The sequence below is a fragment of the Prionailurus viverrinus genome, chromosome B3 (assembly GCF_022837055.1).
Source record: "Prionailurus viverrinus isolate Anna chromosome B3, UM_Priviv_1.0, whole genome shotgun sequence".
NCBI lineage: Eukaryota > Metazoa > Chordata > Mammalia > Carnivora > Felidae > Prionailurus > Prionailurus viverrinus.
Window position 1 is genome coordinate 28754013 of NC_062566.1, and position 27818 is coordinate 28781830.

The 27818-nt window shown below is 36.6% G+C and overlaps 1 protein-coding gene and 1 non-coding gene across 2 annotated transcripts in view; one reads left to right on the top strand and one right to left on the bottom strand.

Annotated features, from left to right (window-relative positions):
* The window catches only part of ARIH1 (ariadne RBR E3 ubiquitin protein ligase 1), a 124666-nt gene that overhangs the window by 66974 nt on the left and 29874 nt on the right, over positions 1-27818 (bottom strand). Inside the window, exon 2 of the mRNA XM_047862377.1 lies at positions 8570-8637. Coding sequence (XP_047718333.1) covers positions 8570-8637 — 68 coding nt within the window. The remainder of the gene's footprint in view (positions 1-8569; positions 8638-27818) is intronic.
* LOC125169162 (U6 spliceosomal RNA) lies at positions 22732-22835 on the top strand. Its single transcript, XR_007153494.1, has one exon. It is a non-coding gene; the product is annotated as a U6 spliceosomal RNA (small nuclear RNA).

Genomic DNA, 27818 nt, shown 5'->3' on the forward strand with positions numbered 1-27818 from the left:
CCTCAAAAATGCCAGTTAACTCATTAACACACACCTTATAGAGGAGATCCTGATTTTGTATTTGTTATCAACTCTAAAGGAGTTTGACTTGGGGGTTATGTCTCTAGCTCCTGACATACTAATATCTGATTTACATGCATGTCATAATTTTCAGAAATTACATACATATTACAAAAAATAAAACCTACAAATGGTTGAATTACAATATTTACTAAATACTGACTACAGATTAGGAGTTCTGTTATGCACTAGCAATGAAAGACGAATAAGATAGTTTTTATGCCCAAACAACTCTAATGGAAGTGTTGAAATATTAAATCAAATACATTTAAAAATGCAACAGAAGAAGTGATTAATTTTTTGAGAAAAGAAGTCACCTTAGAAGTAAAGTTTAAGTTGGGTTTTTTTTTAATATATTTTTTTTCAACATTTATTTATTTTTGGGACAGAAGGAGACAGAGCATGAACGGGGGAGGGGCAGAGAGAGAGGGAGACACAGAATCGGAAGCAGGCTCCAGGCTCTGAGCCATCAGCCCAGAGCCCGACGCGGGGCTTGAACTCACGAACCGCGAGATCGTGACCTGGCTGAAGTCGGACGCTTAACCGACTGCGCCACCCAGGCGCCCCAAAGTTGGGTTTTAAAGAACAATTAGGAAAAAGGATAAAGAGAAAGGCATGTCAGGCATGGGCCAACGACAGTACAATTCCCAAAGTGCTCCCTAGGGCTTTACAGCTAAAAGCCTACGTAGACATCCACAGAAGCCCCATGTCAGACAAAGGAAACAGATGCAAGGTTGAGTCAACACAAAAATGAATTTGGTGACATTTTAAAAGTTGTGTACTACTAAAGTGTAATATGAGAATAGAAATAAAGATACAGAAATAAAGAGAAAATAACAAAGGCAAACAGAAGCTGGCTTTTTAAATGTCTTGTCAGGGGAGGCAGGTGGGGAGAATGGGCAAAATAGGTGAAGGGGATTAAGAGGTACAAACTTCTAGTTATAGAACAAGTAAATCACAGAGATAAAAAGTACAGCAACAGGGAATACAGTCAACAATATGGTAATAACATTATATGGTGACATTATCATAATAAACACTGAGTAATGTATACAATTATTGAATCACTATGCTATACACCTGAAACTAACATAACATTGTATTTAAATTATATTTCAAAAGTAACAATAATTTTAAAAATCTAAAACAAAAAAAGCCTTGTTATAAAAAGAAAGGGAAAAAAACCAACTCATTTTCATAGTCTCTCCTGCTAAAGGATTCATGCCTACCAGGAGCTGGGTAACCTATAGTTTACAAAAAGCATAGTGCCTGAAGAAGACTCAATGAAGAATTCATTCTTTCAAAAGGGTAAGGATATATCCAGCTTTCAGAGGCTGAAAGAGCAGAAATATGAATTGCGATATCACATGCCCAATATGATGATATAAGCTGTGACGCCTGTGTCCAATGGCAACAGCATGTTCACTAAAACAGTTTGATGCTGTGATTTGGACACTTCCTGGATGCACAGCCTTCATGGAGGATTCGCAATCTTTAATGTTGTTTTCACTTATTCTCTTCAAGTTTGTTTACAACTAAAAACCCTCAATGATAACAGGAATGGAAAAGGCTCAAGATATGACAGATGAAATAATGGAAGCAACATCCCACAAAAATTATGATAAAATCAAAGCCCAGATGGAAAGGTTAGCCTTCTAAAGAAGTAGAAGAGCAGATATAGTTGTTGCTGCACTTCTGATTCTCTGATTTGCTGTTCTGCTTTATCTGGAGAAGCATAGGAAGAAATCTAGTGAACAGAAAAAATTCTATTTATGTAACAGAAGAGAAATTAATCTACAGAGTAAAAATGCAGAAGGCTGGGTCAGAAAGAAAATGGCAAAGGTCTGGAAAGCTGCTATGAGAGATAAAAGATGACACCAAAAAATATAAATCGTCCCTTCTCCATTAGCCCTTCCTCACCTTTACCAAAATGTATTTTTAAAAGGAATAAATTACTTGTTTTTAGGGTCAGGACAAATTTGTTTAAACCATGGACTAGACATCTGGAAGCAAAATAAGAAGAATTATTGGCAACCATCTATTTATACCTCTATGGCTCTCACTAGACCATAAGATCCTCCTCCAGGGCAAGGACTAGGGCTCCCTAATGAATAAACAAACAAAAAATTGGGATGTTTGGTATATGGAAATGAAGAATGACAACAGAGAGGACAGAATTTAAAGTACTTCACAATTTCGACTAGGATAAGATTTATCTTTAAGTATGTCAAAATGAATAGAAAAGATACTTGAATATATTCTGTGTTACTAAGCGGGAAGCAAGATTTTTTTTAATGCTATGTAACAAAATTATCGGCCATATTGTCTAACCTATGATTCTGGGGAACCTAAATTGTTACAAGATTGACATACAAGCCATCTTCATTTTTATACTCAAAGACAGGAAGGTGCACAGTGTCACTGAAACTGTATTTCCTTACATTCTGGGTTTCTTTTCACTTTCCAAGGGTATTAAGGGAAGGTGAAGGAGAAGGCATGGAAAGGGGCCTAGGCATTGGTGTTTTTTAAAGTTCTCAGGGATTCTAATGTGCAACCACTTTAATAGTTTATCAGTTGATTCTTTGGGATTTCATAAATAGATGATTATACTGTCGACAAAAATTTCTCTTCCTTTTTTTAAACAAATGTTTTCATACAAATGAGCGTTGGGGCATCTGGGTGGCTCAGTCAGTTGAGCATCTAACTCTTGATTTTGGCTCAGGTCACGATCTCACAGTTTATGGGTTCGAGCCCCGCACTGGGCTCTGCACTGACCGTGTAGAAACTTGGGATTCTCTCTCTCTGCCCCCTTTTTTTTTTTTTTTTTTAATTTTTTTTTCAACGTTTTAATTTATTTTTGGGACAGAGAGAGACAGAGCATGAACGGGGGAGGGGCAGAGAGAGAGGGAGACACAGAATCGGAAACAGGCTCCAGGCTCTGAGCCATCAGCCCAGAGCCGACGCGGGGCTCGAACTCACAGACGGCGAGATCGTGACCTGGCTGAAGTCGGACGCTCAACCGACTGTGCCACCCAGGCGCCCCGTCTCTGCCCCTCTTCTGATTGCCGCTGTCTGCTGTCTCCCTCTCAAAATAAATAAGCTTAAAAAAAAAAAAAAAGAGTGCTTATTTTCTGAATCAGTTATCTTGTTATTATAAAATTTTTTTTTAACGTTTATTTATTTTTGAGACAGAGAGAAACAGAGCATGAGTGGGGGAGGGTCAGAGAGAGAGAGGGAGACACAGAATCTGAAACAGGCTCCAGGCTCTGCACTGTCAGCACAGAGCCCGACGCAGGGCTCGAACTCACGGACCACGAGATCATGACCTGAGCCAAAGTCGGACGCTTAACCGACTGAGCCACCCAGGCACCCCGGTTATCTTGTTATTATAATGCTTTTCTGTGGTTATTGAAGAAAGTTCACAGCATACATAAAAGTATAAAGAAGAATCTAAAAATAACCCATAATCCTCCCATTCCCCAATCTTTATACCACTTATTTAATTTTCCATATATTATTTTACTTATCAGAACTTCCAGTTCATTTAAATGCTGGTAACAGCCAGTAACCTTGTTTGGTTTTAATGGACATCCTTCCAATGTTTCAAAATTAAGGATAATTCTGCTATTGATGATTAGTTGATGTTCTTTATTAATACCTTCCTAGTTTGCTAGAAATTGTTTTTCTTTTTCTTTCTTTCTCTCTTTCTTTCTTCCTTTCTCTCTCTCTCTCTCTCTCTCTCTCTCTTTTAATTTCAAGCTCGACATGGGGCTTGAACTCATGACTCTGAGATTTAAAAAAGTCAAATGCTCTACCGACTGAGCTAGCCGAGTGCCCCTACAAATTGTTTTCTTCTAACTCATGGCTAAATGCACAATGAATTAAATGCATTCCTAACATTTATTATAATTTCCTTTTGGTTTCCCTTTGCTAACCTGTTTTAAATTAAATTAGTAAGTGCTATAGATGAGTTTTCTCCCCAATGGTGACCTGTTTTTGCATTCCTAAGAGAAATCCTACTAGACCATTAACTCTTCCAATTTAACTGTTATTTATGAATTCAACAGCTATGTTCATAATAAAGACAGCTTTCCTATGCTGTCTTTGTCAAATTTTGTAACAAGGGTTATTCTGATTTGGCTACAGGAATTAATAATGTCCTATCTTTTTCTATGTTCTGAAATAATTTTCAATAGAAACTGGCAGTTCCTTGATGGTTTATTAGATAGAACTTGACCATAAAATCATGTAGTGTTTTTTGGAGAAGTAGAGGGATCTTTTGGTATATTTACTACATTCTTCCGTGGTTATTTTTCTACTTCTTATGGAGCAATTTAAGTAATTTCCATTTCTCAGCTTTCAAATATATTGGTAAAAGTAGCATACAGTATTCAGTTATAACTTTGAAATATTTTTCCCATCTATAATTATGAATTATTCCCAGTGTTTATTTGTGCCCTCTTCCTAGTCCCCATCACATTTACCAGTAGTTTATTTCCTAACCCTTTTCAAAATAGCTTTAACTTTTTAAGAGCAGTTTTAACTCACAGCAAAACTGAGGATTAAGTACAAAGCATTCCCATATACCCTTTACCCCCACACACGCACAACCTGGTCCACTAGCAACATCTCACATTGGAGTGGCACATCTGATAGAATCAATGTACCTACATCAACACATCATTATCAAAGTCCATAGATTACATTAGGGTTCACTTTTGTGTTGTATGTACATCTTATGGGTTTGGAAAAATGTACAATGACATGTACCCACCTTAACAGTTTCATACAGAGTAGTTTCATTGCCCTAAAAATCCTTTTTGCTCCACATATCCATCCTTCCCTTCCCCATCTCCTGGCAAGCACTGATCTTACTGGTCTCCACAGTTTTGCCTTTTCCAAAACGTCATATGGTTGGAATCATACAGTATGTAGCCTTTTCAGATTGGTTTCTTGCATTTAAGGTTTCTCCATGTCTTTTCATGACTTCATGGCTTATTTCTCTTTAGCATTAAATAATATTCAATTGTCTGGATGTATACCACAGTTTATTAATCCACCCACCAACTGAAGGGCATCTGATTGCTTCCAAGTTTTAGCAATTATGAATATTCAAGTACAGGTTTTTGTGTGGAAGCAAGTTTTCAACTCATTTGGGTAAACACAAAAAGTGTGACTACTGGATCGTATGGTAAGAACATGCTTAGTTTTGTAAGAAACTGCCAAACAGGAAGCAGAGGGGCTATGCCATTTTGTATCCCCACCAGCAATGAGAGTTCTCGTTGCTCCACAACCTCATCAGTATTTAGTAGTGTCAGTGTTGTGGATTTTAGCCATTCTAATAGGTATGCAGTGGTATCTCATTTTAATTGGCAATGCCCTAATGATATATGATGTTGAGTATCTCTTCATATTAGCTTATTTAACATCTATATCTTCCTTACTGTGATGTCTATTCAGATTTTTGCCCATTTCAAACTTTTTTTTTAATTATTACTGAGTTTTAAGAGTTCTTTGTATATTTTGGTTAACAGTCTTTACCAGAGGTCTTTCACAAATATTTTCTTCAAGTCTGTGGTTTGCTTCTCATACTCTTGATATGTCCCTTTTAAAAAATCCATTTCAAAAAATATTTTTGTTTTATGTATTTTTGTTCCCTATTTCATTTATGTTGCTTTTATCTCTATCTATGCTGCTCTCTTTTTGTGGTTTTCTAAGTTCCTATTTCAAATGCTTAGTTTGTTTTCTACCTCTTTTTCTCTTATAAAGATACAAAGCCTATAAATTCCCCTGTATCTCTTCAGCCATATCCTCCTATATTTGTACTTTCACTGTGTAGTTATAATCATTTTTGGATAATAAGAATTATTTGAAAGTATGAAAATAAAACGCATATCAATTTTTACTGGAATTCATTATAGCCTAAATTTGACCAATTTGAAAATAATATACTCTGAAATGTACCAAATACCAATACATATTTTAAATCCTCTGTTTACTGATGAACAGTCTAGAAGAAAACACATTATTTTAAGACAAGTTATGTGCCAAGGAAGATATGGGAAACTGAGGCGTCTGAAAACAAGAATAAAGTTATTAAATAAGTTGGATACTGTTGAAATAAACAATTTAAGATGGCTAAATAGCAGAATGGGTACAAAAAGAAAAGCAAGTTAGTGAAATAAATAAAGATAAATCTGAGGAACTTCACACACCAGAGTAGAAAGACAAAGATGACAAGCACAGAAGCAACATTTTGAAAAAAGTTAAACTTCAAACGAAGATCCAGAAATTTCAACATGTGACTAACAGGAATTCCAGAAAGCATCAGGAGAATATAAAAAAGATAATACTAAAGAAATAATAGCCAGGAATTTCCCCAAACCAAAAAAATTAGTTCTCAGACTTAAAGGTCCCAACTGGACATGCTTTCAAAATCTACAAAATTTCAGAATATTAAAAGAATTCTCTTAGAGCCCTTAAAAATTTAGCACATATGAAATGATTTAAATGACTAAAGATATATTCTGGAGAGAAAAAGATAAATTTGGAGAAAATAGTAGGATGCAAGAAACTAATCAGCCAAAACAAACAAACAAACAAACACACACCAGTTAAATATATGAGAGCAAAATTGCCTGTAAAGGTGGCCACTAGAAAAACTGAAATAAAATGAGTAACTCTGAAACTACGGGGGGGGGGGGGGGGGGGGGGGCGGGACTTGATCAAACCAATAAAATAAACAAATAGAAAACATAATAAATATAAAGCACATCTTACATGGGAGTAATTATATCTAAAAGTGTGTCAGTGCTAATATCAAACGTAGAGTATAATGTGAAACTCATTAAATGAGAAAAAGATACTGGATATTCATTTTAAAACACTATTTAAAGATATTATAAATATCCAATAACGTATCTTCAGAATATATAAAAAACTGAAATTACAAAAAGGAACTGAAGAGTTCACACGAACAGAAGTTTCCAAGAAGCTGCCTACTTTTTAATTCATACTTAACACATGTAAGTACAGTATTTAATTGAAAAATGCTTTCAGCAGTATCAGTAGTGTTACAGGACAAAATTCAGAATGTCTTTGGAGAAATAAGAAACTGTAAGTCTCATTCACTAGAAGATCAGATGTAAATAATGAAAACTCCTTTTCCAAATAGAAGTGTCATAAAATAAGTCAGAAAACAAATGTTACCAAAGTTAAAATATACCACTGACTTCAAAAAGGGTAGTCAGACCCAGCAGGGACAGTGCAGGCAATCACACTGAGGAGGCATTTTATTCTTCATGAACCCTGGGAAAGCTATATAGCATATGTTGAAGAACATAAGCAATTCTGGAGTCCAATAAACCTGAGGTGGGAGTGCTAACTCCTTGTGTTACAAAACTGAGATAAATATATTAAAGCCCTAAACCTTAGTTTTTGTATCAGTTAAGTGGAGATAATAGTTTCTAGCCCCTTAATAAAGCTATAAGAAGGATTAAATGAAATAATGCCTGGCACAAAGGGCTCAATAATTGATAACTATTATTTGTCACCATTAAATTGTAGTTGGGGCACAAGATGTGAGAAAGTGAGTAATGTTCTTATTTATTATCTGTTTTGCAAAATTCTTTCAATTTTAAAATCAAATGGGAAATACTTTCCATTTATTTATCATAATATCTGGGTTCTCAATTCCCAACAACTAGTTGTAATTTTTTATTAAAATTAGGATTGTTAATTTTAAACTGAAGAATATGGCTGATAGAATAAATACAAGCTTTCACCCTACCACCTTAACAAGTGCTAATTTACAATCCAAGGAAGAAAAAAAGATTAAGAATGGCATTAATATTGTCCTTCTCTAGTCCCTGCAATTTCTTCCCTTCTAGAACCAGAAACATTTTCAGAGAGAAAATATAAAAAATACTCACTGGAATATAATCTTGCCTGAAACCAGAGAAAGAGTCCAAACAGCTATTTTGAGCAACTTCTTCATTTTTACTGAATAAAGGTCATTAATATGCTTAACATAGATATAAAGTTTTATGGACAAGAAATTTTTAGTTAATGGAAGATATAAATTATGTTTGAAGGCTGTATCAAGGGCTTTTTTAAATGTGTTTTCTTTTCTTTTATTATTTTAAATAGGCTCCATACCCAACGTGAGGTTTGAACTCAGGAACCTGAGATCAAGAGCCACAAGCTCCACTGAATGAGCCAGCCAGGTGCCCCCTAAGAGGTTTTTTAAAACTCATTTTTAGTTCTCAGTACTCAAGAGGATGTAATTTAGAAGATACTGAAGGAGAGCCCCCTCACCTCCATAATAAAAGAAGGAACAATGAGCCTGAGTTCCCTAACACTAAGTTTACTGTAAAATTTACACAAGGAATGCAAGAAATTAAAGCACATACTGGTATATAAATCAATTCCTTATCTGCTTCTTATAAATTCAGTTCGACAGGCTTTCTGTGTTATTTGTAAGTACAAAGCTGACAGTATAGTTCCTTACCTTTCCATTAGCTTCTCTTTATCCCAATTGAAGTGGCTAAGGAGTATTCTTGTGATAGTTGCTGGATTCTAAAGAAGGGGGGAAAAAAAGTTATTTTAAGGTAATAGTACTTAAGTGAATTTTTAGGTTGAATTTAAATTTCATCCCACCCAAATTTCCTTTCCTAAGATTTTTCTTTATTCTACAAAGAAAATATAAAATTTAATTGTAAGATCAAAGCAATTTAAAAATAGTTTGCCATACTAATTTGTCAGGTTTCTATGGGATTCTAAAGCAGAATTCAAAATAAGCCAAAAAAAAAAAAAATTGAAAATTTACTGTATTAAATCAAGCACTAATTAAAATTCACTGATTTCTGCAATTAAGATTTTAGCAGACTGTCACACTGTTAATTGACAAAATTTCTATTCAATAAAATTTCTAACACCTTGAAGTAGAAACCATTTATAAGTCAGAAAGTCCTTCAGAGATATTTAATGAAAAAGACAAAATATCTGTACTGTGTAATAATTTAGAGAATATAATCCGAGGATGCTGTTTCATTTCTGAAAAGAAAGGCTAACACCATGAAATAAACCCAAAATTTACTGTCCTACTGTTTAATGCTGTCATTTATTTTTATTAACATTTATTTCCATTTCTCATGAAATTAGTCAGGTTACTATTTGGGTACAGAATTTTAACTTAAAACTCTAGTTACAGTGTCAGAGGTGTAACTCAAACCTCAATCTGTTTGTTTGTAGGTCACAGTACAATTTTATTACATCAAGTAACATTTCAAAAAGAATCTCTGTATAAAATTATTTTGTGTCACCATAGTTAGACCAGAGTTTTAGTTAGCCACTAATTTAATTAAAAAGTAATCTTGTATAAAAATATTGTCATGAAAGAAATCTGTATCAATTATTCTCAACAATACCATTTGTCACAGAGAAATTCACATAACATTCAATACCCTCCAAAAAAAGCCAAAGATGCAGACGTGTTAACTCTCTCATTCACCCACTCTAGGCACATGTTGCTAATCCATTTAGGTATTCCTCGCTTCTTGGGTCCAGACTCCTCCAGAATCCTCCTTTAACACAGCATTTAACAGACTCCACCACTTTACAAGAGTTAATATGTGGGGGGGTGGGGGGAGACCTATTAACTGATCCTATGTTATGTTTGTTTGTACAGAATATACATTGTTGTGTCCAGCTCTCTCAGAAATGTGATACAACAATTTATTAACTCCCCCCCCCCCCCAAAAAAAAACCCAACTCAACTCTTGTTTGGAAACAGGTTTCCACAATAGGATTTGCCTACAATTAAAACAGTTATTCATTTAGGTTTAGACATATGAAAAATAAAAGTGGTAATCCTATCAATTGGGAGAATGAAGTCTAGAAGTGCCGATGAGAACTGTGTGACTGTAATTTTGTGGCACCCAATATACTGTATTTTCTGCCACTAGACAGAATGCTTAGAGAAAAATGTTTCCGGAGGTGTTGAGTCTCGACTTGCAAACAGAAAAAAGGGAGAGGGGAACAAATGCCCTCTCTGACTTGATGCTGCAATAGTGTCTTTTCTGTGCTTGAGTTTCAATATCAGAAACTTCTATCCAGAGGTTCCCAAACCTGTTACTGATTCATCCAAAATTACTATGGAAAGTTCTGTTAAAATACAGATCCCCAGGTTCCACCACCATAGTTCTACTTAATAGGTTTGGGGCAGGACAGGACCAAATGTGCTCATGATCCAAGGGACTCAGAAAATTAGACCAGCAGTTCCCCAGGGAAGAAAACATGACAACTTTTCTATTTTTTTAGCTCATCCTTCAAAAATTCCTGTGTAGGTGTGCATGTGTTTGTTTAATAATGTGTGTATTATATTAAAGGTACATGCTCAAAAGTTTTTCCCAAAAGGACTAAAACAATTCATCTAAACCACAGTGGCATGATAACGCCAAAATACCTATATTCTGCGAGGGTCTATGCTATGGCACAGGAAATACTTCACAATACTAACTAATAATTTTTGGTTCACTATTTCAGTGTAGGTGGCTCAGATCATTTATGTGCACTACATATAAGGAAAGGTAATGGGGGAATAACATATAATGTGAATCTACTGTATGTGAGGCCCTGTAGGAGGTACTTTATATACCTCATTTAATTCTCAAAGCTCTAAGGTAAATATACTTATCTGCCATTTTAAATATGCAAAAACTATGATTAGAATCTTTGGAGATTATAAAAATTACCCAATATTATCCAGTTAAGTGGAATAGTTGTGACTTCTAGCCTAAGACAATCTGAATCTAATATTCTTTCAGTTATTCCATGTAATAGAACCCAAAAGGAACATTAAAGATATCATTTACTAGTCATATGTCTATGACTATCTGTGCTGACAGTGCAGAGCCCGGAGCCTGCTTCAGATTCTGTGTCTCACTCCCTCTCTGCCCTTCCTCCCTTGCTCACGCTCTGTCTCTGTCTCAAAAATAAACATTTAAAAGTTTTTTTTTTTAAATGGGTATATTTAGTCATATAGTTATACATCAGTAATGTTAATTTATTTTAAAACAAAACAGTCTGACTTCTGGTCCTAGCCAAGATGGAATAATAAGCTCACTATAGCGTCTCTCTCTCTCCCCCCCGACTGATTACAACTAAAAATTGGACAAAATACTCTTAAAATTAAACAACAGCAAGCAGATTGGGGAGGGAAGTGAAGAACAAATAAGGTGGTGGTGAATATCCTGTTTGTTTTTTAACCTTTACTTCCTGGCTTTGACCCATGGGTGGGCCAAATAGAGAAACTGTATAGCAGGCATGAGCATCTAACACTAAGAGGATTGCATCATTTTGGCTAGAGGGTTATGGCAAAAGGCTACTACTAAGGTAGGGAGAATACTTTTTTTTTTTCCTTCTTTTGTTTCTCTAGGTCCTGCCCTGAGCCCTGCTGCAACCATGAGACTCCACTGCTCCAGAATGACAAGAGAAACCTACTGCTCTGAACAGAAGAATAAGGAAGAGGGCCCTGAAAGGGGGGAGGGGGAGTGGAAATCCCTATTTTTTTCTTTTTTCTCTTGCCACTTCATTTCAAGGCACAGGTAAGAAACTAAAAGCTAGAGAACTCCAAGCTTCAGGCTAGAGGAATGAAGGGCCTCTGGGAGTCAACAGTGTAGGGGAAATCACTGAGAAGAGAAAGATGGAGAAGTGATCCTTAAATCTGCAAATGAACCAAGTCCTGGGCTCAATTACAAGCTATGTATATGTGGAACATGGCAATTACAGGAGAGGCTTTTAGAATAGAGCTATGGTGCATTATGGTATATATAACTGCCCAAGTCCTAGATCAACCTATGTGGGAAAGGGAGGGGCAAACTCAACACAGCAAGGGCTTTGAAAACTGAACAGATAATGGAAAAACTGCCCATATAAACTGAGAAAGAATATGCAGTCATAACCCAATTGGACTTACCTCTTTACTAGAACAAATAAAAAATCCTCACCTCCCTAAAGGATTTTAACAGGATGAAGAATCTCACAACAAAATATTCAAAATACCCAGGATAGAATCCAAAAGTTAACAGACATAGCAAGAACAACAAAAATCTGATCAAAGCCTTTAAATTTTTTTCTTATGTTTATTATTTAGAAAAAGAGCAAAAGCAAGGGAGGGGCACAGAGAGAAGGGGAGAGAGAGAATCCCAAGCAGGTTCCATGTTCCATACCAAGCCCGATGTGGGGCTCGATCCCATGACCTTGAGATGATGGTCGGAGCTGAAATTAAGAGTTGGGTGGTCAACCGAGTGAGCCACCCAGGCACCCCAGAAATACCAAAGACTTTTAAAGCAGCTATTAAAAACATGATCCATTAGGTAAGAATGGACACCTTAAAATGATGAACCAAATTCTTAGGAAAGAAATGTAAGTTATAAAAAAAGAACCAAATGGAAAGTTTAGAACTAAAAAACAAAAGTTTACTGGATAGGCTCAAAAGCAGAAAGGAGATGACAGAGAAATCACTGAAACTGATATATCAGTAAGAGTTATCGAAATTTAACAACAGGAAAACTAATTTAAAAAAAAAAAAAAAAAAAAAAGAATAGTCTCCAGGTACCTGGGCGGCTCAGTTGGCTGAGTGTCCGACTCTTAATTTCAACTCAGGTTCTGGTCCCAAGGTCATGGGATTGAACCTTGTATGGCGCTTCAGGCTGAGCGTGAAGCATTTTTTTAAAAGAACAGTCTCTCAGGGTCCTGTGGGGTAATATCAAAAGTTGTCAGCCTAGAATTCTATATTCAGGGAAAGTCAAGTTCAGGATTGAAGACAAAGATATTCTCAGACAAAAGAAAACTGAGAACTCACTGTCAGGAGACCTGTTCTAAATGAAATGCTAAAGTTCCTCAGGTGCAAGGGAAATGTTACACTGTGTTAACTGGAATTTAAATAAAAACCTGAAAATAAAGTGTTGTTATTATTAAGAAGAGAGGAAGGGAGGGAAGGAAAGAATACCACCTGATCTCAAAACATACTATAAAGCTCCAGTACTGGCAAAAGGATAGACACAACAATCAAAGGAACAGAAGCCAGAAATAGATCCATACAAATATGGCAAAATGAGCTTTTGCAAAGGTGCTAAAACAATTCAAAGGGTCGGGGGTTGGGGGGGAACCTTTTCAAAATAACCAATCCTACACTGATTAAGACATCCTATAGGGGCATCTGGGTGGCTCAGTCAGTTAAGCTTCCAACTTCAGCTCAGGTCATGATCTCACAGTTCATTCAGGCTCTGTGCTGACAGCTCAAAGCCTGGAGCCTGCTTCAGTTTCTGCGTCTCCCTCTCTTTCTCTGCCCCTCCCTCACTCACACTCTGTCTCTCTCAAAAATAAATAAACATTAAGACATCTATTTTTTTTTAATCAACTGTAACCTATACCTTAAAGACTTTACACAAAATTAATAATGGATCAGACCCAAATGTAAATCATAAGACTATGTAACTTCTAGGCGAAAATCTTTGTGGTCTTGGTTTGGGCAAATAGTTCTTAGATAACAAAAGCACAATCCATAAGAAAAACTGATAAACTGGGGGTGCATGGGTGGCCTGTTAAGTGTCCGACTTTGGCTCAGGTCATGATTACGGCTCGTGGGTTCAAACCCCACGTCAGGCTCTGTGCTGACAGCTCAGAGCCTGGAGCCTGCATCTGATTCTGTCTCCCTCTCTCTCAAAAAGAATAAATAAACGATAAAAAAAATTAAAAAAAGAAAAACTGATAAAATGGAATTCACTAACATGGAAAGAACACTTAATAAAATGGAAAGACAGGCCAGAGGTTAGGTGAAAATATATGCAAATCATATTTAACAAAAAACTTGTATTTAGAACACATATATTTTAAAAATCTCACGAAACCTAATAAAACAAAAACCCAATTTTAAAAGTAGGTAAAAGATTTGAACACTTTACCAAAGAAAATCTACATAGAGACACGAAAAAGAGTAAGAAAAGATGCTGAACATTATTAGTTATTTGGAACACAGGAATTGAAGCCACAATGTCACCACCATAAGCCTACTAGAGTATGTGTGGGGAGAGAAGGAACCTATCAGACATTACAAAGTACTGCAGAGGATGTGGTACAACTGGAACTTTCATACACTGCTGATGGGAATGCATAATAATACAGCCAACAAGAAAATATTTAACAATTTCTTATAAGGTTAAACACATATTTACTACAACCTCAAAATCTCATTAGGAATTTACCCTAAAACTTATGTTCACCCAAAATCCTATATAAGGAGGTTTACAACGCTTCATTAGTACCTGGCAAAAACTGGAAACAGTCCAAATGTTCCACAACTGGGGAATGGATCCAACAAACTGGTATGTCCACAATGGAATATTACTCAGCAATAAAAAGAACTATGGCTATATATATAACAACATGAAAGAATCTCAAATGCAAATTCTAGGTGAAAGAAGCCATATTCAAGAGGCTACATATTGTATGATTCCACTTATATGACACCATGGAAAAAGTAAAACTACAGGATTGCGTATAAATCCCTGGCTGCCAGGAATTAAGGGTGGGGGAGGGTTTGAACGAACAGGGTAGAAGGAAGGAATTTTTTAGAGGGCCACTATGGAACTGTTCTGTGTGTAGATTGTAGTAGTGGATACACAACTCCAGACACTGGTCAAAATTCATGGAACTGTACACCAAAAGTATAAATTTTATGTAAATTAAAATATAATTTTTAAATATTAAGTGTAAAAGTTTTTAACCTACACTGGAGCACCTATAATGGAGTTGTGACTGTTTAAGGTACAATATGTGTCGGGGTACCTGGGTGGCTCGGTAGGTAAAAAGTTTGACTCTGAATCTTGGCTCAGATCTTGGATCTTAGGGGTGGGTTGTTAATTTAAGGCCTGTGTTGGGTTCTGTACTGGGTGTGAAGCCTACGTAAAAAAGTGAGGCAGGGGTAGGGGGGAAGAATGGGGCACCTACATGGCTCAGTTAGTTAAAGCATCTGACTCTTGATTTTCGCTCAGGTCATGATCTCAACAGTTCGTGAGATCGAGCCCTACTATCAGTGCAAGAGCCTGCTTGGGATTTTCTCTCTCCCTCTGCTTTTTCCCCACTCTCCCTCAAAATAAAATAAACATTTAAAAAGAAAATGGGCAGCCACTCTGGAAAACAGTATGGAGGTTCCTCAAAAAATTAAAAATAAAACTACCCTACGACCCAGCAATTGCACTAGGCATTTATCCAAGGGATACAGGTGTGCTGTTTCGAAGGGACACAGGCACCCCCATGTTTATAGCAGCACTATCGACAATAGCCAAAGTATGGAAAGAGCCCAAATGTCCCTCGATGGATGAATGGATAAAGAAAATGTATATATATGTATGTATATATATATATATATATACATACACACACACACAATGGAGTATTACTCGGCAATCAGAAAGAATGAAATCTTGCCATTTGCAACTACGTAAATGGAACTTGGAAGGTATTATGCTAAGTGAAATTAGTCAGAGAAAGACAAAAATCATGTGACTTCACTCATATGAGGACTTTAAGAGACAGAACAGATGAACATAAGGGAAGGGAAACAAAAATAATATAAAAACGGCAGGGGGTGGGGGACAAAACGGAAGAGACTCATAAATATGGAGAACAAACTGAGGGTTACTGGAGGGGTTGTGGGAGGGGGGAGGGGCTAAATGGGTAAGGGGCACTAAGGGATCTACTCCTGAAATCATTGTCGCACTATATGCTAACTAATTTGGATGTAAATTTAAAAAAATTAAAAATAAAACAAGTTAATAAATAAAAAAAAGAAAGTACAAGTGTCAAAAGAACAATGCTGAATAGAACACAGACATGAAATTATTCAATGCCAGGCACTTTATATACATTATTATTTGATTTAGTCATCACATCGATACTTTATATAAGGTAGGCATTATTCACATTTTACAGACAAGGTTAGAGAGGTTAAGTGACTTGACCCAAGATGAAACAGATTAATAGGATCTGAATATTAGGAAAAATTTATAAAAACGTATGCTTATAGTACCACCCTTAAAAGATTCTGATTTAAATGCTTTAGGCTGGGGACTAATAAAAGGAAAGAAATCACCTATGCGTGCTACCAAAATTCTTGATTAGTTGTGTAGAACATCAATTCAAGCTCTTGGTTGAAATAACTCTTCATCCTATTCTTACTGGCGTTCCTTTTTTTTTTTTTTTTTTAAAGATATAAACAAAGCAAGAAAAGACCTAACACAATCTGAAATCTCATATATTCTCTAGCTGTAAACTCTAAAACAATGGTCCCTCATTTGGGCTATGTATTAAAATCTCACTAGGAACTCTAAAAATATCAATACTTAAACTTCACCAGAGCAATTCTGATTCAATTATCTGGAGTGGACATAGGTATGTGAATTTCTTACTCAAATTTTTTTTACCTAAAATTCCCCAGATGATAGTAATATGCAGACAGAATTAGGAACTACTGCTCTAAATAGTTTCCAACTGTGAGAGCTCTGAAAGAGTATACATTTAGAACTCTAATATGAATACAGAAGTGTAATACTGTAGTAATTTGAAGAAAATTACATTCTAAGGTGATAGCAAGTGTTTGCTTTGAAAGTATCTACAAAGTTCTGCTTTTGCACTTTTTTAAAGTTTATTTATTTTTTGAGAGAGAGAGAGCATGCAAAATCAGGGGAGGGGCAGACAGAGAGAGGGAGAGAAAGAATTTCAAGTAGGCTCCGTGCCATCAGTGCAGAGCCTGACTCGGAGCTCAATCTCACGGATCTGTGAGATCATGACCTGAGCCAAAATCAAGAGTGGGACGCTTACAGGACTGAGCCACCCAGGCACCCCCTGCTTTTGCCCTGAAAAGTAAATCTGAACATGCCAACTGTCCCAGCTGAGGCCTTAATATCAATGCATTATCATCCTCCATTCTTTGATCAAGTGGTTCTCAATGTGGGTAACATTTTAGAATCATCTGAGGAACTTTCAAACACCTGTAGTGGGCATTACCATTTTTTGAAAGCTCATTGGCAATTCCATTACACAGCCAAGATGAAGAACCACAATTCTAGTTGTACACATGAATGCAGAGCCTACGTTTAAAAGAATGTGACAGATCTCCTAGTAGACCCAATCAAGTTACTGAGTAACATTTCAATGATTAGTATTGTGGGGATGCAACTATTTTTTGACATTAGACGTTTGACTTCGGCTCAGGTCATGATCTTGCAGTTTGTGAGTTCGAGCCCCACATCGGACTCTGTGCTGACAGCTCAGAGCCTGGAGCCTGCTTTGGATCCTTTGTCTCCTTCTCTCTCTGCCCCTCCCCCACTTGTGCTCCATCTCTGTCTCAAAAATAAATAAATGTAATCAAAAAAAAATTTTTTTTAAGGGAAAGCTCAATATTAAATGAATGGGTTTTATAATATAATAGTCTAGGACGAAGCAGCAAGAAGACACTTTTTTAGCCCAATTAACATACACAGAAAGGCCTCAAAGTATAGCTTTTCATCTATCTCATAATTTGATCTGAAATGAAATTAAACAGGTTATACACTCCATCTCAAAACACAGTTTGACAATTTTCCTACAAAGGAATGGGCTCATAAAAAAGAATGAAATCTTGCTGTTTGCAACAACATGGATGGATCTACAGAGTACCATCCTAAGTGAAATTAAGTCGGTCAGAGAAAGACAAATATATGATTTCACTCATATGTGGAATTTAAGAAACAAAACAAATGAGCGAAGGGGAAAAAAAAGACAGGCAAACCAAAAACAAACTCTTAACTAGAGGGAACTAATGGTTGCCAAAGGGAAGGTGGGAGGGAGATGGGTAAATAGGTGTTAGAGATGAAGGAGTGTACTTGTGATGAGCACCAGGTGTTGTATGAAAGTGCTGAATCACTATCTTGTACACCTGAAACTGCATGTTAACATTATATGTTAACTGAAATTTAAATAAAAACTTCTTTTAAAAAGGCCTTGTTTTTATAGTATGTTTCCATGTAGCTTAATCTACATGCTCCTTAAGAGAGCTGCTGCTGATCCAAATTTTATAGACTATTGCTTCGTAATGCCTTACTTAATATTAGGAACCCAAAAGCCATATTTTATAAAAAGTTCTACATAGAAATATTTGCAACACCTAAAATAAACAGTAAATAAGCAAACACACAAGTCCATAAAAAGACAATACAACACAAATGGATGGTTTATGAATTCTAAGAATACAATTAGCTGAAAAACAAGAAAATATTCAACCTCCTTAATACAGTGGTTTGTTTTTTTTAATGTTTTATTTATTTTTGAGACAGGAAGAGGCAGAGCATGAACAGGGGAGGGTCAGAGAGAGGGAGACACAGAATCTGAAACAGGCTCCAGGCTCTGAGCTGTCAGCACAGAGCCCGACGCGGGGCTCGAACTCACGGACCGCGAGATCATGACCTGAGCCGAAGTCGGCCGCTTAACTGACTGAGCCACCCAGGCGCCCCTTTAATACGGTGTTTTTAATTTACCACAACGGCTAAAATCTTAAAAATTTATAATATGCAGGGACAGAGGAGGGGAAATGTCCCATGTTAGCGAAATGGCAACTTTGGTAAAATTTTTGTGAGAGTAGTTTGGCAGAACTCAACAAAATTTAAAACACACATGACCATAGAGCGCCTGGGTGGCTCAGTCAGTTGGGCATCTGTCCAGCTCAGGTCATGATCTTGCGGTCTGTGAGTTCGAGCCCCACATCAGGCTCTGTGCTGACAGCTGGAAGCCTGGAGCCTGCTTCGGATTCTGTGTCTCCCTCTCTCTCTCTGTTCTCCCCTGCTTGCACTCTGTTACTCTGTCTCTCAAAAATAAATAAAGATTAAAGAAACCAATTTTTAAATGCACATGACCTAAGATAGGATCTAGAGATTCCACTTCCAGGAACTTACTCTGCAGAAATATGTAAGTGTAGAAGGGGAAGGAGAAGAAATTTTACATGCACATTATTTGGAAAAGCAATAAGGCAAAGATAACCTACATTCTTCCAAGGGGGTGCGGAATGCCTACAAATTATGCCATATCCATACTTAGAACATTATGCAGCAATTAATAAACAAAAAGAAAATAGGTCTGTACGCATGCACATGGAAGGATATCCATGACACATCACTAAGTGAAAAAAAAAAAGCAAGTTACTGAGCAATGTATAATATTTCATTTTTGAGTTTAAAAAAAGGTAAAGTTCTATGATATATTCAATATGTAATAAAATGTTTAAAAGGATTTATATTAAAGTTGCTCTGAAAAAGAAAAAAATAAATAAAGCACCTCTGGAGAGTTACCATCCTTGAGGGAGGCGCTTATTTGGGAATGAGGTGAAAATGTGTTTTTTTCTGTACTGTATTACTTTTGTAACAATCAACTATAAACAGTATAAGTCTTGCTTCTCAAACTGTAGTTCACAAAATCAATCACCTGAGAATCTGTTAGAAATTCAGAATCCTAAGTCTCAATCCACATCTACTGAATCATTTCAACCAGACTCTCAAAGGTTCCTCCCACAGGTTCCTGAAGTGATACATATGCATAGTGAAGTTTGACAAGCACTGATACAAGATACAGGAAGTTCTGAGAGTTCGTTATACTAACTCTAAAGGTTTCATTTCCATTTCTCCTTAATTTTAATTAAATACTTGACTTCTTTTTAAGAAATTATCATGTAAAGGTGGTTGAGCATCTGACTTCAGCTCAGGTCATGACTTCATGGTTCGTGAGTTCGAGTCCCGCATCAGGCCGCTGCTGTCAGCGGGGTCTCCTTAAGATCCCCTGTCCCCCTGTCTGCCCCTCCCCCACTCATGCTCGCTCTCAAAAATGAATAAACATTTTGAAAAAAAGAAATTATTATATGTAATTCAGGTATAATTTTTCTTCTCTTAAAAGATATAGAAGTATGTTGAGAGCTTTATACTAAGAATCACTAAAAAGCTGCAATATAATTAATGCTTAATAAATGACATTCAACAGAATAAATTATTTATGTATCCAAAGTTCACACAGTACCATATACAAAATGGAAGAGTAGTTATCTGTCACCAAAAGATGCTCTGGATTTTGATTATTCAGGATTTGATGAAGGGTGTAAAAACCACTAAATAGATATTCTGGGCAAAGGGGGAATTAATAAAAGGAATTGAGTGCTTGATTTGTAGATGGACTGAAGGAGTGGGCAGTACAAGAACGAGACCAGAATACTACACAACTGAGTCACAAGGAGCTCTTCCTGCACAAGCCACCAATGGAACCACTAAATTCAAGAATGGGAGATGATCCAAGGATTAGAAAGCTAGAATCAGGAAGTCATCATTACCACTGCCACGACTGACTCTAGATACCCAAGAAGCCAGGTGATGTACAAAGCAAAACAGAGTCTATCTGCTGCCTTTGCCACAAATGCCTCTGGATAATGCAGAAGAATGGCCAATGCAATGCTACATTTCTGCTACTGCAAAAAAAATCTCATATCCTTACAATTGCAGGAAAAAAAAAAAAAGGAAAGAGGAACAGCAGAAAAAAGAAATAGTTTTTGGCTTTCTAGCCCAACAGAGCACAAAAAGGTACTTCACAGAACTGAGGAAGACCATCACAGAATTCCCAAATGGCTTAAAAGCTGTATGCATTTAAAACAAATGTACAACTAAACAACACTAATCCTCAAAGTTTCCAGTTTCGAATATTTACTTTTAAGCTACCCTCCAAGAAGGAAGGTAAAAGACAAGAGTAAAATGTTGAAGGTCATGTTGTTAGGAGACTTTCCCATTGAAGATGCTGCTTGGAGATTACTTCAGCAAAAAGTTCACAATTTCACTCACTACCCTTGGACATTAATTAAAATAATAATTTAACACTGACAAGTTTTGACCAACTACATAGAATTCTGTAGATCCACGACACTTAACTTGAAATTGTGCTGAGGTATGCATTTGAACTCCACATGTAATCCTGTTGCACCCAAACTTGCTAATGAATACATTTAGCCAACTACCATCAATAACATCTCAAATTTGGCTTTGCTGTTCTTCTCCTGCCCTTCTACATGCATATTATGAAGGCAATTACTTCCTTCTATGTCATCTTAAATTTGGAGAGCCAAGACTTCACCTCTAGAGAATGTCAAGAGTTTAATCAAAATTTAGTAAAAGAAATAAAATGTTTCTATTAATAGAAGAAAGGATACTATCACTGTGTGTATCATTTGATTTATTCTGTATTCAACCCCAAACCAAAGTGGGGCATGTGATGGAAGGGATATAGCTTATGTAAACAGTATAAACAATGTTAGGTAAAACTTGTATTTTACATCAGAAAAACAAACTGAAGGCTTTACATAGCACTATATGCTTTTAACATCTAGTTGATGAACAGCCAAGTCACTTCCAACAAATATAACCCTAGTTTTAAACGTTTACCATTACATGAAGCCCCATTCAAGGCAAGATTTTCTTGGGTCTCAGTCTCCTAACTGAAGGGGAAAAAATCCCCATACTCTTTGAGAGGAAGAAAAATTCCTACAAATAAAAGGGTAAGAATTTAAAGGAAAGTCCAAGAACCAGGTAACTCCCAATTTCAAACTACCCTGGCATAACAGCTAATTTAAACCACAAATGAAAATTCTATATAGTCCACTTTATGTTACTTGACTATTTTTGCAGTAATTCAGAAGTGTTAGAGAATTATTTAAGAATCCTCTTAGTTATCTATTCACACATTCACCTCTGGGTTCCAATTGTCAAGCCCAAAGTATTAGCATTCTATACATAGCTACTGTGGCACCACTGAAAATGTTCCACAAACACACAACCAAAACGTTTTGAGTGACTTCAATGTACCGCACTTAACACAACCACTAGCCATCTCCAAACTACCTGAAGATGACATACAGAATTGAATTCGTTCTGTTAAGTGAACTGAATATTGTTAAGAAGTGTTGTATATAGTTTTATCTTCCTTTGGAGGCACTTCAAAAAAAAAAAAAAAAAAGATACACATTCCCAACTACTTCTTAAGAACAAATTTTAACAGTACATAATTTGAACTAGTACTTCCTCCTTTCTTATCATAGCAACTCAAAATACCTATTGATAAGTGGTAGGATTCTAACAATTCACAGTTTCTTAATGACACTCCATGTATGTATAGATGGCATACAAAAATATGTACAATATAAACACAAGTGAGATTCTCTGAAAACCATAGTGCTTATTTAAAAAGTATGGGGGTTTTAATTTTTATCTCAGAAAGATCTTACTTAAAAAAAAAGCCACTGTAAATTTCTTTAAAGCTCAAGAAGTAGCCATAAATTCAAGTGATCTTGAAATAGACACATACATACTCCTGTATCATTTAAAGAAAGTTTTATAACCAAGCTATAACAGGCCATGTACATCTCCAGTACATTTTCTTGCCTATTATTCTCAAAAAACACAGGCTCAATGATTAACAATCATGACAAAAGGAACACATGGCATATACAACTGGAATCATCCTCTTTTCGTGAAGCTTATAATGAATACCTAGCCTAAGAACACTTCTACATATACTTGCTGAAAGGATTTTAGAGAATGAAGATCAGTGCTCACTGTGGCAGCACATATGTTAAAACTAAAACAATACAGAAATTAGCACGGCCCCTGTGCAAGGATGCCATGCAAATTCAGGAAGTGTTCCACATTTTTGTGTCAAAGAGTTGGGAGATCAATTAAGGAAGAATTTTCCTGATTGATTAAAAATAACTTGGCTATGCTCACCTACTCCTGCTAGAAGTTTACCCAGTATATTAACATAGTGCACAATAAAAACAAAAAAGCCAAATAAGTAATTAAATAATGACAGTATCACTAAATGTGGATCTTTAATAATGGGGTTGAACTGAATCACTGTTTAAGCATTTTTTAAATTTAGTGTATGTGCATAGTTTTAAAAGTTAATTAAAACCTCAAGGTTTAACAATCCTCTCTGCCACATCTCAGTCAATACTGATTTCCAATCCTTTGAGGCAAGTATTTTAAATTCTTTTCACTGTTCCTTCTAGTACTTTTATCCCAAATAATATGCTTTCTCAGATAGTTACTATCTTTCTATTTTAGATATCATCTATCACAATGTTCATTGATGATGATTTTGTACTCTTACATGCACCTTCCCTCCAGTCTTTCTTGTGTAGTTTTATCATCATTTTTATTTAAGCCACTATCCATTGTTTTTAACAATCACCTAACAGGAATTCCAGAAAGAGAGGAGAGGGAAGAAAATTACCAAAGCAGTATTATAAGTTCATTTCTCAAAGCTTTAAAAGGACACAAATCTGAGGGTGCCTGAGTGGCTTGGTCAGTTAAGTGTCCAGCTCTTGATTTCGGCTCAGGTCATGATCTCATGTTGGTGAATTCGGGCAACTAGCCCATTTGGGATTCTCTCTCTGCCTCTCTCTGCCCCTCCTCCCACCCATGTGCATGCATTCTCTCTCAAAAAAAGTAAATAAACATTAAAATAAATAAAGGACACAAATCTCCCAGTTAAAAGGGTCCACTAAGGCCCAACACAATGAAGAGACTTGAAATAACCAAGAATAAAGAGAAAAGGCTGAAACTTTAAAAAAAAAAAAAAAAAAAAGTCATCAAGAAACGAGAACCAGACTGGTATTGGACTTATTAGCAACAGTAATTGCAGAAGGCAGTTATCTTTCATCAACATTCAATCCAGACTTTTCCAGCTAGCCCATCTAGCAACCAAATTTGAAGACAAATTAAAGACACTATCAGGGCCACAATGAGTAACATCATAAAGTTACATGGGAGTTAAATTAAGGATGTAGCCCAGCAAAATGAGATTAAATCAAGAAAAGACACAAGTCTAAGAAAAAGGGTCCAATTCAAGAGTTAGTGGGAAGAGTTAGTGATTACAACAGCAGGATGGAGGGCTCCAGAAGTGTAAATACAATCCAAATGACCTTGATATCAGAAGCATTGTTCTCGGGGAAGGTCCAGAGTATTTGGCATTAAGCCTGTTTAAAAAAAAAAAAAAAAAAGAGCATAATAATCATAATACACTATTTGGGCTGTCATAAAAACAAACACTGTTCAATAGTGTCATTTTTTTTTTTAATTTTGAGAGAGAGCAAGAGCAGGGGGGAGGGGCAGAGAGAGAGAGAGAGAGAGAGAGAGAGAGAGAGAGAGAGAATCCCAAGCAGGCTCTGCACTGACAGCGCAAGGCTCAATCTCATGACCTTGGGATCATGGTCTGAATGGAAACCAAGAGTGGGACCCAACTGAGCCACCCAGGCACCCCTCATCACGAGTTCTTTAAAATTTTTTTTTTCAACGTTTTTATTTATTTTTGGGACAGAGAGAGACAGAGCATGAACGGGGGAGGGGCAGAGAGAGAGGGAGACACAGAATCGGAAACAGGCTCCAGGCTCCGAGCCATCAGCCCAGAGCCCGACGCGGGGCTCTAACTCACGGACCGCGAGATCGTGACCTGGCTGAAGTCGGACGCTTAACCGACTGCGCCACCCAGGCGCCCCACGAGTTCTTAATATACGATTGTTACCTTGGCTCTTTTCTCCAACTTGTGATTTAAAAAAAGTCATTTTGTTTTGTGATCATAGTCAAGTCTTAATTTGCTCATAGCTTGATTTATTTTTTCTTGAAGTGACACTTGATGGGGCGCTTGGGTGGCTCAGTCAGTTAAGCGTCCAACTCTTGGTTTTGGCTTAGGTCATTATCCCAGGGTCAGGGGATTGAGCCCTGCATCAGGCTCTGTCTGCACTGACAGCATGAAGCCTGCTTGGGATTCTCTGCCCATCCCTCACTTGCACTCTCTCTCAAAATAAATAAACATTAAATTAAAAGACAGTTCAGAGAAATGTTAAGTTAAAACCAATAATATTTTATCAGACTAATGAAAAATTTAAAGATTCTTAATATACTGTGTCAGCAAAAGAGCAAAGAAAATGACAGTTCACACACTACTGGTTAAAAGATAAACTCAATAACCTTTGAAAACATTCCATCTTATTTATAAAAACTATGAATGTCTATACCCAAAGTCCAACAAACCCACTTTGAAGGTTAGGTTAGGTCAAGAAAGTAAAAGGAAGGGAATGATAGGAAGAAGACACACAATACGAGTGAACAAAATGCCCAACAATAAGAAAAAAGATAAACTGATATGTCCTATTAGAAAATACTGTACAATTTTTAAATCCACAGTAATACTGAAGGAAAAAATAGCAACTTGCAGAATAAACTAAACTGGAGCAGGAAGCAGGAAAGAACACCAATATAACATTATTTTTCTTCTAAAATAAAATACATTTCAACTTTGGATTCGTGTTTATTGACATAAGAACACTATTTAAATTTTTTTTAATGTTTTTATTTTTTTATTTTTATTTTTTTGAGAGCGAGCGAGAGAGAGTGTGAGCAGGGGGGCAGAGAGAGAAGTGGACACAGAATTCGAAGCAGGCTCCAGGCTCTGAGCTGTCAGCACAGAGCCCAATGCGGGGCTTGAACTCGTGAACTGCGAGATCATGACCTGAGCCGAAGTCAGAGCCCAAAACGCTATTAAAAAAAAAACAAAAAAAAATCAAATCTTAGCAATGATCTAGATCCAGTTAAATAGTTCCCATCTTCACACTCTTACTAACAATCCCTTTCAAAGAAGACATTAATAACCAACATGCATCTTAAAAGGGGAAAAGCAATCCCTATCAAAATAACACCAGCATTCTTCACAGAGCTAGAGCAAACAATCCTAAAATTTGTATGGAACCAGAAAAGACCCCCAATAGCCAAAGCAATCTTGAAAAAGAAAACCAAAGCAGGAGGCATCACAATCCCAGACTTCAAGACGTATTACAAAGCTGTAATGATCAACACAGTATGGTACCGGCATAAAAACAGACACTCAATAGAACCCAGAAATAGACCCACAAACATGTAGCCAATTAATCTCTGACAAAGCAGGAAAGAATATCCAGTGGAATAAAGACAGTCTCTTTAGCAAACGGTGCTGGGAAAACTGGACAGCAACATGCAGAAAAATGAACCTGGACCACTTTCTTACACCATACACAAAAACTCAAAATGGATGAGAGACCTAAATGTAAGAAAGGATGGGGCACCTGGGTGGCAAAGTCGGCTGGGCATTTGACTTTGGTTCAGGTCATGATTTCATGGTTCATGAGTTGGAGCCCTGCATCAGGCTCTGTGCTGATAGCTCAGAGCCTGGAGCCTGCTTGGGATTCTGTGTCTCCCTCTCTTTCTCTGCCCTTCCTTGCTTGTGCTCTCTTTCTCTCTCTCTCTCTCTCAAAAATAAATAAACATTTAAAAAATTAAAAAAACAAAAACAAAGTAGGAAAGGAAGCCATCAAAATCCTAGAGGAGAAAGCAGGCAAAAACCTCTTTGACCTTGGCCTCAGCAACTTCTTACTCAACATATCTCCAGAGGCAAGGGAAACAGGAGCAAAAATAAACTATTGGGGCCTCCTCAAAATAAAAACCTTCTGCACAGTGAAGGAAATGATCAGCAAAACCAAAAGGCAACCGACGGAATGGGAGAAGATATTTGCAAACAACATATCAGACGAGGGTTAGTATCCAAAATCTATAAAGAACTTATCAAACTCACCCAAAAAACAAATAATCCAGTGAAGAAATGGGCAAAAGACATGAATAGACACTTCTCAAAAGAAGACATCGAGATGGCTACTGACACGTGAAAAAATGCTCAACATCGCTCATAAGGGAAATACAGATCAAAACCATGATGAGATACCACCTCACACCTGTCAGAATGGCTAACATTAACAACTCAGGCAACAACAGATGTTGGTGAGGATGCGGAGAAAGTGGATCTCTTTTGCACTGCTGGTGGGAATGCAACTAGTACAACCACTCTGGAAAACAGTATGGAGGTTCCTCAAAAAATTAAAAATAGAACTACCCTATGACCCAGCAATTGCACTAGCAGATATTTATCCAAGGGATACAGGTATGCTGTTTTGAAGGGGCACATGCAACCCAACATTTATAGCAATGCTATCGACAATAGCCAAAGTATGGAAAGAGCCCAAATGCTCACTGACTGATGAATGGATAAAGAAGATGTGGTATATATATACAATAGAGTATTACTCATCAATCAAACAGAATGAAATCTTGCCATTTGCAACTATGTGGATGGAACTAGAGGGTATTATGCTAAGCAAAATTAGAGAAAGACAAATATTATATGACTTCACTCATACGAGGAATTTAAGATACTAAACAGACGAACCTAAGGGAAGAGAAGCAACAATAATATAAAAACAGGGAGGGGGACAAAAACGTAAGAGACTCTTAAATATAGAGAACAAACAGAGGGTTGGTGGAGGGGTTGTGGGAGGAGGGATGGGCTAAATTGGTAAGGGCATTAAGGAATCTACTCCGGAAATCACTGTTGCACTATATGCTAACTTGGATGTAAATTTAAAAATTAATTAATTAAAGAAATAAATAAAAGGGGAAAAAAACTAAAAACTAGAAATTACTTTTGAAATGTCAACAGTGGCAGAGCCAGAATTAGAATGACCCTAGTTTGCTTTACATTAGTTTGCTTTATATTAATCCAGATTTGACAGTTTTAAAGAAATTATAGGCTCGTGACAAATATTCATTTTA